The following is a 13,019-nucleotide window of genomic DNA, read 5'->3' as shown; positions in this document are numbered from 1 at the left end:
TAAACCTCGGTTGTTTATGTTTTCTTTTACACCTCAGGGACTTATTAACCTTTATTTTTTTTGTTTTTTTTAAAGAGTCAAATATGTGATGTTTTAAATTCCAGGGGACATCCAAAGTTCGCAGATATAATAAATATGTCAGGGTGAATTTTGGGGAAATGAGCAACACAGTCCATAAGTATTTGGACAGTGACACATTTCCTGTTGTTTTGGCTCTGATCTCCAGCCAGCACCTTTGGATTTAAAACCAAACAACTTCCAGCTGGAAAGGTTTGAGGTTGCTCGTAGTGAATGATCTTTTTTAGTTTTTTTTAAATACATATCGCCTCTAATATTTAGTCAATGCAGTAGCAGTAAGTTAAAGGGTTACAATTTCCACACTTTCATCTGGATATGGATGTTAAAAGCTTCAAATTAAAGCTGAAAGTGGGTACTTTACTCTCATAGTCTTGGCTTCATTTCAAATTCATGTGTCGGACAGCAGAGCGAAAACAGTAAAAAATGTGTCGTTTTAAAGTTTGTAAGTGCTCGCTAATAAAAACCTCCATTAGATCTTTAAGTGACTAATATTATTTTTGAGAAATCAAGTAAAAATAGTGGGAAAAAAATGTTGCCATAGCTCAAGGTGAAGTCTTCAGAAACACTCCAAAACTCAAAGATATTAAACCCACAGTGATATTAAATAGAGAAAAGAAGCAAATCTTCACATTTTCAGTGCTGGAACAAGATAATATGTCATTTCTTGCTTGATAAATGACTAATAGATGACCAAATATATTCATACATATGTGGTCGATTACCAAAACTCCTATTAATACCCTCTTCAGATATCTGATGATGAACATGTCATCTTTAATTTGAATATGACAACTAAGCCTTTAAATAGCTTGTTTTTGAAGAAGCAGATGCAAAATATCTGGGTAATATTGTCATTCTGTGTCAAAAGGGGGGGAAGTCCTGCATGAGTAGATGAGAGCGAGGTGGGGAGGGGGGTATAGGGGGGGACTTTAAGGGGAAAAACCAGGATCTGTGAACTTCTTGGTACTTATTTGATAGCAGGCGTTTTGAGTGCACTTTGAGTTTTAATGAGCGCTGTGCCGCCGCTGCATGCTGACGACAGCGATGTGTCAATGCTGCAGAAGATTGTAGGGCACTTAGGCAAGAAACACTGATAGGCTGTGAGGAGGGTGGGGGGGTGGTGGGGGGGTGGGGTTTGGGGAGGGGAAGGAGGGACGGAGGGGGGGGGGGGAGAAGGGCAGCAAACGGCGTCATGTGAGCCAAATTAGCTCAGCTTGTTGTTTACGCAATGGATGTATGCTGGAGCCACTGTGGGGCGTCGGGGGTGTGTGTGTGTGTGGATGTGTGTGTATGTGTGTGTGTGTAGTGAGGGGGGTGGCACACACACACACGCACTCGGGTAGTTGTGGAGACTGTCACAGCCTTTGTAGCCTCACATTTCTGTAAATACTCGTAGCACAAACAGCAGCTGTGTGCTTTCATTTTCTCTGGATTTTTCTTTTTTCTTCTTCTTCTTCTTTTTTGGATGCACAACTTTCTTTCATCAGAGGATTGTTGGACTATTTTTTTTATATATATCTTATTTAACTTTTTCTGCCTGGATACATGATGATGACGACTCTCCTAATAACACAATAAGGATACTTTTTGCTCTTTTTGGATTTGAATTTGAATATTTGGAGCTTCTTTCTTTCCTTTTTTTTTTGTTTTTTCTTTTTTGTTGGCTTGATTGAGGATCGCATGTGTGCCTGGGTGTTAATTGCCAGGTTTGATGAAAGTGGGAGGAAGTCGGTGTGTGTGAGTCACTGATGGTGCATGACTGCATGATCAAGGACAACCGCAAGGCAAGTGACAAACACTGTCTGTTGTTTGGAGGATAATGACTTTCAAAATTTTTGTTTCATTAGTGAGAAAATAAGCAAGTTTTTCATAATTGTCTTCCTTTCATCCTGTTTGTGAGTTTTCCCTTTTTTGTCTTTTAAGACTTTTGAAATCTGCTGTTTTTTCTCTCCATTGAAATAGTTTTTTCTTTTTTTTTCTTTTATACTTCTACAAAAGTTTTGACATCACAGTACAAGTACAAGACAAATACTTTCCATGTGTCGCTCAGATTTTGTTACGCTTATTTCTAAAACTTTAATGATGACCAGGAGTGGATTCAGTATACATGGATATACTAGAAAAGAGGGGAGCGTTGGGGCGTCTGGTGGTTAAAACCCATAAAATGACAGTAAAGACCCCAAATTTCAGTCTCTTGTTGATTTCTCTTGATTAATTTCCTGTTAAATAAAGACAAAAATGCTCCAAACATACTTTAAAAAAAGAGATATTCACTCTAAATTTTGCTTTGTTCTTGTAAAAAAATCCCACATAGCCAGTAATCACTGCTTAAATGAAACAATCTGAGAAGTAAGAAAGTCACTTTTTTGGTGTTAGGCTTATTAAAGCTTAAGGAGAAACTATAGCAGAGGCTCAAACATCACACAGCAAAGCCACAGATTTGATGAGTAAGGCGATTTAGTTTAAAGAGTCATCCAGTAACATTGATAAGGAGATGAGAGGCATCTGGATGTGTTTGATTCATCTCAGCCGGGTGATTGATTGTCTGACTGATCGAATCGTTCACAGTAATGAATCAAGGCGGACTGTCGTTAAAAAAAAAACCTAAAAAAAAAAAACCCCTTCTGAGTTTTTACAAGTTTTTTGGAAAAAGAAGAGAAACCCAATCAGTCACAATCAGGAGAAACTGCATCTCACACACACACACACACACACACACACACATCAGGCTGAAGTTAGGTTGATAATCACCAGTTGGAGACGTTTTAATGGCGAAGTTAGTTAAACATTATGGTGTAATTTCGTAATGTTATTTTAATGTGTGCTCTAGTTTCTTGTATCTATTGTTCTGTTCAGAGAGTCATTTCATTGTGCAGTGGCAGTAAAGGCATTTTATTTCTACTCTTTTCTAACTGTTGACTGTAAAAGATTATAGACATAGATACTTTAACATCACCCATTGGTTTGTGGACTCCTGTTTTAAAGCCTTGACTTTGCATTTTGACTGTTGCCATCTTGGATTTAGTGAGCCAGAAGTGATCGTATAATGCTGCTGGCTTGGTTAGTGTGGTGCATTTACTGTCTGTGGTAATTTTCACATATGAAAAACAACAACAAAATGACAAAATGTACTTAACCCTCCTGTTGTCTTCTTGTCAAATGTGCAACTTTTGTCCTCCTGGGTTTGGTTTGACTTTTTATAAAACATAATTTCTAAATTATCACCCAATTCTGTGTTAGACCTTTTTAGCCAACTTTATTCCAACTTATTGCAACAGAGTTTACACGTATTTTATTTTGAAATTATGGTCAATACACCTCATTTACACCTCATTTAAATGACATTATACCTCATTTTTTAGTTAACCTTTGTATCGTTCTCCCGAGTCAAATTGACCTCATCTGTTTTGACTGTTCCTCCCTCCTTTCCTTCTTCCTTCCTTCCTCCCTCCTTCCTTTGTCCTTTCCTTCCTTCTTCCTTCCTTCCTTCCTTCCTTCCTTCCTTGACTCGAGGACAGCAGGAGGGTTAATACCTGGAGGAGGGTTAAATAAAACCTTACATCAGATCCTTAGAAGGTCTTTTAGTACAACAAAATGCTGAACAAGCATTTTTTTTTAGGTGACTAAAATGTTAAAGTTAACTTTCATGAACTGAAAACACCCTGAAATAGTGACAGCTACTTCTGTACTCTGTGTATCTAAAGTTAAGCTATGGTTACGATACCTAACCAATGTTGTCACCATGGTAATGAATTGCCTGTGATGGTATGCACCTGTCATTCAAAGAGACCACACCCTTAATTATGCATACCTTTAAAGCCTTTGTAAAGGTTAAACAGGTGGGTTATAAAAATAAATTGGAGCCAAACTCAAGATGCCATTTGAGGAACTTCACATTTAGGCACTTTGGTGTTGCCTTTATTTTTTAACCTTGGTTGCTGCTGAAGTAGACACACTTCATTTTAAGGGCTCATAAACCAAAAATCATTGAGATTCACCTTTTTATAAGGACATGATGAAAAGAAAGCAACTGAATATGATATCCACAGTCATCTTTTTATGGCAAGAAAAAAAGAGAAAATGCCCCTCCACAGAGAGTTGAGTGTTAATGCACTACTCACGCTGATGTGTTATTTCAAGATGTGCCACGATAAAGAAACATTTGCTAATTGCCACATTAAATATCTAATTGCCTCTTTAGTCAATCTGTGTTTCATATATCATGGTTCAAGTCACAAACACATATTTATTCTACATTCAGTGATGATATTCTGCAGTCGTGTATCATTCTCTCAGCACAGATGCCTCGATGAATATTTTTCTAGTCCCGATTTAATTTGTTGGGTTGTTGTCTCGCTCGCTCGTGTCATTCCGGTTTTTCTACTTTCTTTGACTCCGATTGGTTATCTGATGGTGTTTTTTGCTTTGGTATGCAAATCCAGGCTGACCAGACAATATGCATAACCAGATATTATACTGGGGGAAGACAACACGCTGAACCGGCAGCGGCTGCTCTGCAATTAGTCAAAAATAGCAGTTTTTTTTCACTTGAGTTTAACAATGCTTTAAAAATTAATCAGAGCACAGAAAAAAAACTGCAAAATCCGTCTTTTCTTAAACTTTGTGTCTCTCCTTTTGTTTCCGAGCGCTTCCTCTGGAGATGAGCTGATAGTCAGTGCAGGCTTTTGTTTATGAAGTTAAGCTTTCTGGAGGTGGAGGCTGTTTTCTATTTAGTCCTTTCAGTCCCGGTGACGATCGCTGTTCGTAATAATCACCCACTTCTTCTTTTTTTTTTGTGTGTGTTTATTCTGAAGAAACTGGAAATGCATTCTGCAACATTTCCTGTCTGCTAGACGATTTCCAAGGAAATACTTTATCAAATAGTCATTGTTTGCTTGAGTAGACGTCAAAGCCTTCCAGTTGAAGTCTCTGTTGTGGTATTGAAGGTTAAAATTGGACGGAAACAAAGTTCTGAGAATGTTATAGCTTGTTTCTAAAAAGCCATTTGAGCCATTATTATTATTATTATTATTAAATGTGTTTCTTTTCTCTGAAACAGGGATTTCGTGGGAAAGCGAAAGATGCAGTGAAAGAAACTGAAAGCTGCCACAGGTCTAAAAAAAGTTTCAACTCTCACCAGGAAGTGGAAGAGCAGGATGCAGTCTCGCACCCGGGATCAGCTGTTGGCTCCCGCTGCTGTGAAGTCACATTATTCAACCAATGGGAAAGAAGAAGAGGTGAACACAGGTGAGGTCCAAAAGCTTTATCCACTAACCCTAACCTTCAAAAAGTGGCAAAATTGGTTCAAAGGTATCATCTGTAGTAGATCAACAGACTGGAATCAATCCTGTTGCTCATTTTATGATTTTAAATTAGATTTTATCCTATTTTTGTTTATTTTTTTAACTTAAAAATGAAAGTAAACCCTGATTTGGTTTCTTCTTGGCTCTTTTAGATGTATTTCTTGTTTGCAGGAAAATGTTTGTTGGACTGTTTTTGCTTGGATTAAATTTAAGTTTATACATCTAAGATAGTTATGCCACATATTCTTATTTTTAGGATATATTATACAACTCAGAAATATATAAAAAAGCAAGAAAGTCCGCACACTGCAGCTCCAAATGCAAGTAGATTTAATAGAATAGCACATGTGATGTTTTCAAGCTCAATGCTCTTCTTCATGCTCTTCTTCTTCCTTTTTTTCTTCCTTTTTAAATATTTTATTATTTGCTGGATTTATTTATCTACCACAACCTTTTTTTTGACAGCTCAGAAATACCATAATTTAAAATTTAAGCGCTACTACGTATATTCTGTGTTGAGTCTTTCGCTGTATATTCAAATCTATTTGAACACACAAGCAAATATCTGTATATGAACGGATAACAGAGAGCGTCGACTGCAACTGGTGGCTTATAAAAACACCTCAAGACACAAAGCAGCCATAGTTTCCTTCTTTATAAGCCCACACACACCTGCGCCGTCTTCATGCATGTGATTGTATGTCAGCGCTCCTATTTCCCACAGGAGTGTGAACGCGTCACTCTCCACAAAGTTATTACATTCACTTGTGGGTCGACACATGTCAGCTATTGTACCTGGACTATTTCTTCTGTTCTTTGTGTTTCATGCATTGATTTTGTGCTTCGGGCATCACTTGATTGCCTCAGATGACACAATGGGACACGTGCTTTTAGTGCATTGATGGTGGAAAATGAAAAAGAGGTTTCTATTTTAGTGTTATATATGTTTTTCTCACAAATAAGGCGCTGCTGGAGCTCTGGGCTTCACCGTCAGCCTTTTTCTTCACATTTAGGCAAATTTGGACAATTCATGTTTGCTCTGTTTAAAACTGGAGGTACATACAACAGGGTTTTATTTGATATTGAAGAAAAAAAATCAGAATTTGGTGATTTATAAGGCAAGATTATAGCAAAGGAGCATTTTGTAATATCATTTCTCAACTGTTTACTTATAACAGACTGTAAATTGTCGTGATTCAAGCACACGATAAATCAAATTGGGTGCTAAGGGTTAATCCCTGTTTATTAAAAAGTGTGTGCGTGTGTGTGTGTGTGTGTGTGTGGTTGTGCATGTAAGCATTAATGAGAAGGAGCAAGAGGGGCCCTATGATCTATTTGAATCAAACCTCCATCAAAACATCAGCTTCTTATCGGCCCCTCTCATTAGACCGAGCAGGTTCAGTCCTGCGCTGCTCACACAGAGGAGAAGGAGTCTCTAGAGGCACACACACACACACACACACACACACACACACACACACACACACACATAGAAAAACAATGAAGAAAAAAAACCTGACACATTATAGTTGGGATGTATCAGTCTCCCACAGGCAAAGTGAACAATTCTCACCTTCAGGAGAAACATTAGTGGCATTACATAAGATAACCCGCAGCACGTTGCACATACAGACGCATGCTCCACATCATTTTCACTTTTTATATTTTGGCAAGATCAATTACACCTACGAGTCAAGATTGAGTAACAAATTGCTTGTCTTATTGTCAATGAAATTCACTTTTGGCCTCCAGCGAAGGCGTTTTATTGTCAATGACTGACAGAAAGATTTTTGTTGTTATTCAGATGCAGATTCAATGGGGGAAGAGGCGGAGTTCAACTGGGAGGAGTACATGGAGGAGACGGGGGCTAACGCTGCCCCGCACACCACCTTCAGACATGTAAGTGACTGCATATGATCTTCACCTCCACACTTTAATCCCCGTCCCTCGTTGATCCTTTAAATACAGCCTCACGGATAAGTACCATTATGCAGAAATCCTTTAACGACATATTGGAGAGAGCCGGGGCCTTGGCAGCGCCGCGTTCATGCAGTTCAATAGAGCGCTCTCACTGGCTTTGTTCCCTCATGACGCACAAGTTGTCGGACGACCTTTTGCCGGTTTTTGAAAATACAATTGAAGGTAATTACTCAAGCATTAATAATATAAAAAAGAACCCAAACAATGCAGCGGGTATAAATGAGCTCTAACTCTAAACTGAAGGGCTTTCCATATGGATGTGAAGTAGCCAGCTGCTATTCCATCACATGCACAGATATTAATTATTACATATTTTAATGAGTTTGCCTTCAGGATTATAAACATGTAGAGACTTAGTGTAAAGGAGAATTAGGCTTCTTGTGAGTTTTAACCCACACAGTCTGTAAAAAGCTATAAATATTTACAATCACGCCTATCTCCGACTTCTCTTTACTTACTCTTTATTTTTTATTTATTACTTGGCACAGTCACTGTAAGGTTTATTAATACATGCCACAGTGATGGTTAATGTATAATTTTACTAGAAATATATAAATGCTTATTCAGTAAAGATAAATAAGGTAATTTTAAGGAGGAACATGTTTTTAATCACGTGTCATATCCAGCCTATGTTTGGGTTTTAACCCTCCTGTTGGCCTCGTGTCAAGGAAGGGAGGAAAGGAGGAAGGGAGGAAGAAGGAAGGAAGGGAGGAAAATAGGAAGGAAAGCAGGGAGTAAGGAAGGAGGGAAGGAAAGAAGGAGGGAGGAAGGAAGGAAGAAAGGGGAATGGAGGAAGGAAGTGAGGAAAGAGAGAGGAAGGAAAGAGGGAAGAAAGAGAGGAGGAGGTAGGGAGGGAGGGAGGGAGGGAGGGAGGAAGGACAGAAGGAAGGAGGGAGGGAGGAAGGAAGGAAATGAGGACAGAGGAAAGAGAGAGGAAGGAAAAAAAGGCGGAATGAGGGAGGAAGGACAGACAGAAGGAAGGAAAGAAAGAAGGAAGGAAGGAAGAGAGGAAAGAAGGAACAGTCAAAACAGACAGGGTCAATTTGACCCGGGAGGATGACACAAAGGTTAAATAGAATTTGGTGTAAAATAAACCTGTGCTGACAATAACTCTAAAATAACAAAACAAACTCAAATGATGTGAATCTACTGAATCATCTCAACCTCTAGTCATCTTCATCATCATCATCATCATCATCATCATCATCATCATCATTATGAGTGTGAGGGCTGAGGCGTAGCCCATATTTTCCTCATATGACACAGACCTGTTACTTTGACAACATCGCCTATTTTAGTGAGTGTTTAAAGAATAAAAGCAGAAAGAAGAAAGAGTGTAATTGAAGATAATTAATTAAATCATACTTTCATTAAGCCTATAAATGTCTGTGTGGCGTATATATGGAAAATGTGGAGTTTTTAATACTTCAACTTGTTGCAACTGGTGCTTTCTGGAGTAGCTTTTAATGAGGACGTCCCTTCATTACAGGTCGTCAATTATTTTGGAGACGACTCACACATTCATATAGAGCACGTGGACTGATACAGACAGGAAGTGTTGTTTTTAAACTGCTGCTAGTAGTCGTAAATGTACAACTTGTTAATTTAAAACTATTTTATTAGAATCAGAAATGAATATAATTAAATAGCCGGTTGGACTTGAATGAGTATGTGGCTATTTGGCCGACAGCCAGCGCTTATTGAAAGCTCTGCAGACTCTCTCATTTCTAGTTGATTTCACTATAATTTCCTGAGGCACATATTTTAATTTCAGCATCCTTCTTCCTTAAGGTGGAAATCATAATCACATTATTAGGATGTTTTTCCTGCATTAATAGATATTCTTATATATCAACACAATGTGGCAGTTGATGCAGGAATCACACTTTCCTTTTTTTTCTTATTTCTCATTTAATAACAGCTCATAAATGCATAGTTTCATTATTTTTAAAAAAAGGCTCAGTGATTTCCTAAAACAGCTGGGCACTGCAGGATTTTAGGAAATGCAACTGAAACCGGAGTAAAAGCTGCATTTTTTGAGGGGACTATTTTCAGCAGCGGATTATTACAGCACATTTGGTGCTCTAGTGAGTACAGCAGCAGGTCTGTGTATGTGGGATTGACTTAAAATAAACTACTGTGTGTGTGTGTGTGTATGTGTGTGTGTGTGTGTGTGTGTGTGTGTGTGTACATGGTAATGAAGGAACATGTCACCCAGAGCAACGCTGTGGCTCACTGACATGTTTTTAATAGTTTGTGGACAATAATGGAGCTCTGTGGCACGGGGGGGGAACGAGATAAAGAGCTTTTTTCATGTCGGTTGCAGTAGTCGAATGTTTTTACAACACACAGCATGACTAAGTAGAAGAAGTTGTTTACCTGGATGACGTGTTTGGAGGTTTGCTGGTTGGCAGAAAATCCATGTAAGAGGCTCTTCATTTGGAAAACCTCACTGTGGCTGTTTCTGCTTGTACCTGCAATATTTGAAACTGATCCGTGTAGCACCAGTAACTTTGAGATGAACACATTTAAGCTTTAATATGACACATTAGAAATTATTTAAAACTCTGATACAACCGATAAGAAAGCTGCTGTTCATCGAAGTAGCAGATATTGATTAACCACCGAGATCTGTGATGCAAAAAGGAGAAAGTGTTAGGCTTGACTTGTACAGGATGACTGGTTTGTATCAAGGAAATCTGAGTCAGGAAACCAGTTTCAGAGCTTAAATTCTGTGGAAAACTGAATCATGGGGTTTAAAAAGAAATGGGGCACAACTTAACTTGAAATGTATTAAAGATAAACGGTATTGACAAGGATCAGGAAATACAGGCTGTTAATCACTCAGCCCAAAGCAGAGAATCATTACGGAGAAAGAAAGAAAGAAAGAAAGAAAGGAGGTGGCAGGAAAGGGGAAGGTACTTCTTTTTTTTTTTCTTCTTCTTTTCTTTTTTTGGCAGTGACTGCAGGCCAGCTGTGATCCGCTCTGATTCGCTGGAATGAAACTCATATCTGATACCGAAGTGAAGTGAAGCGCAGCCTGCTGAGTTAGATCAGACAGACTGACGTAGTGCAGGTCAGCTGAGGGGTCAGCTGAGCCGCGTGTCGCCGTTACCAACGGGGCTCTGACTGTTTAACATGTCAAACTCACCTGCTTATTCTCTGCTGCTGCTGCCGCTGCCTTGGAGTGATCTCACCTCCACAGGAGCACCAATCACATCTACATTTAGTTTTTTAGTTAAAATGCTCCTCGTCAGCGTCTGATTGGATTGAACTGATCGCTGCTGTAAGTTAACAAGACGTGAGGGTGCAGAGTAACTGAATAAAGCCAAACATAACATACTGAATCAGCTAATTAGCTTTCCGCTGTATGTGGTTGTTTTTCTTACTTAATGCCAAGTTCAGGAAAACTGCTCTGGTGCCAAAATGATGAATTTACTTTCCAAAAGCAAAGCACAGATTAAAATAAATTAGATTAAAATGTAAAAAAAATGTATTAAACATCATTTATTTGTATTTTTCATACTGAAAATAAAATAAAAACATCATTTTTAAGTCTCGACCAAACCACAAAGAACCAAAAGTTGGTGTTGAGTGTTTGTTTGCTGATTAATTAGATATTTTTCTATTTAAATAAGTTATTTTATTAACATTTTATTGGGGTTATTACATTAACCCTTTCACGCATAGTGGTCACTGCAGTGGACAGCTATTCAAAAGCTGTTTTCTTATGTATGAAAGGATTTTGGTGGCACTAGTGCGTCATCCCATACATCATCACTAAACCTGCAGTAATGTTTTTTGTTACAGATCAGTTGATTTATGTTATTATAATGTAATAGTATATCATTTGGTGAAAGAAAAAAATGGAAGTTAATTTTTTTTCATGTCTAAAGAGAAATGAAAAAAAATTTGGATAAAAAAATAATCATAATTCATGCATGAAAGGGTTAATCAGTGATGCATTTGAAGTTTTTGGCTTTTTTATTGCATTAAATCTGTTTTTTTTAATCCAGAAATTGTTGTAATAATCAGCAAATTTACACCAAGTCGAGTCTTGTATGAAACTGTTACATGTATGTATGTATCTAGAGTTTCAAACACTATGGTAACAAGTCTCTTCATGTGGGCAGTAAATCAATCTATCTGTGCTGTGTGTGCTCCACAGCTGGCGTAGACATGCTGTAATATATCAAATCATTATATTCGATGCCTAAAACACAGATTTGGTGCAGGATCTTGCAGCCGTTATCAGCTGGAGGATTTACTTCTTGTTGTTGTCGTCAGCGTCTTACAAACTGATACACATGACCATTACAAAAACTATTCATGTGACTGTTTGTCTCTGATCTGCCACAGCTGTGGTTAAGGTTTAATTAAGTTTAGGCAACTAAAACTGCTACAAATCAATGAGTTACTCACAGCTTGAGTGTCTTGAAGAGTTGTTTGGAGTTGTTGGAGTGGACTGTGGCTTCTTTATGTAAAGCTTTAAAGGGTAGGTTCACAGTTTTTCAAGTGTGTCTTAAAATAACAGTCAGGCGCCCCCATATGAACAGAGAAAGAGGGTTTTCCTTATTGTAATCATTCCTCCTGTTTATATCGACTGTTGAAAGATCTCCTTTAAATGTGCTTTCAATGTAAAGTGATGCAGGACCAAAATCCACATCATTTAAAAGTAGATGTGAAGCTTTATATTCAGCTTCAGCAGTGTGAGTTAGTCATATGAAGTGGATATCTGACACATTTACAGTCTTCATAGCATCAGATTCCCTCTTAGTGTTTCCCTGTGGAGCTGTGGTGGAAGTATAGTAACAAAAAGAGAGATTTTGTCGCTAAAAAGACAAAATCCCTGTCTTAAAATAACAGTCAGGCGCCCCCATATGAAGAGAGAAAGAAGTTTTTTCCTCATTGTAATCATTCCTCCTGTTTATAATGACTGTTAAAATATCTCCTTTAAATGTGTTTTCAATGTAAAGTGATGCAGGACCAAAATCCACATCATTTAAAAGTTGATGAGTTAGTCATATGAAGTGTATATCTGACACATGTACAGTCTTTTTAAGCATTAAATTCCCTCGTAGTGTTTCGCTGTTGAGCTGTGGTGGAAGTATAGTAACAAAAAGAGGGATTTTGTCACTAAAAAAACTGTTAACGTTAAAAAATATCAACTTAATTTGACTCATTTGGACGGTTGAACCTTCATATTAGCTTCAGATAAAACTTTTAAATACATTTTTCTCACAGAAGGAGGACTGTGGATTTTGTCCCTCCATCACTTCCATTGTAAGTGCATTATAAGGGGATCTAAACTTAAGACAGATTTGGGAAATTGTGAACCCGCCCTTTAATCCTTTTCCTAGAATTATTTCTCAAAAAAAAAATGGAGTTAAATTGCTGCTGATAGCTGCATTTATTCCTGCCAGCTGTCAGGATTTCAGTATGTTTAATACAACTCCACCATAATATAATTTATATCATATTTTAGGAGGGATCTTGCCGTTTTTGTGTGGCATGATTCATCCAAAAATTTTACTCAACTCATTGCCGTCCCAAATAAACTGTTACCAAACAGTTGCGAGCGAGGCTTTGCCGCCATCAACATGTTACATCACAGGAGACGGCCAGATGGACGAGAGCGGTTGATCCTGGATGCGAGGT

At 38.0% G+C, this 13,019-nt stretch overlaps 1 protein-coding gene across 3 annotated transcripts in view; it reads left to right on the top strand.

Moving 5' to 3' along the window:
- Nucleotides 1-13,019, top strand: part of sfmbt2 (Scm like with four mbt domains 2) — a 74,414-nt gene that overhangs the window by 3,215 nt on the left and 58,180 nt on the right. For 2 of the 3 annotated variants that reach the window (XM_053314094.1, XM_053314092.1), the window contains exons 1-2: nucleotides 5,154-5,325; nucleotides 7,186-7,280. In XM_053314094.1, the coding sequence (XP_053170069.1) occupies nucleotides 5,235-5,325; nucleotides 7,186-7,280 (186 nt within the window). In that variant the 5' untranslated portion in view covers nucleotides 5,154-5,234. Of the gene's footprint in view, nucleotides 1-5,153; nucleotides 5,326-7,185; nucleotides 7,281-13,019 lie in introns of those variants that run through there. The other variant, XM_053314093.1, reaches the window with a different exon arrangement.

Source organism: Scomber japonicus, chromosome 23 (assembly GCF_027409825.1).
Source record: "Scomber japonicus isolate fScoJap1 chromosome 23, fScoJap1.pri, whole genome shotgun sequence".
Lineage (NCBI taxonomy): Eukaryota > Metazoa > Chordata > Actinopteri > Scombriformes > Scombridae > Scomber > Scomber japonicus.
This window is presented reverse-complemented; position numbering and strand designations above follow the sequence as displayed.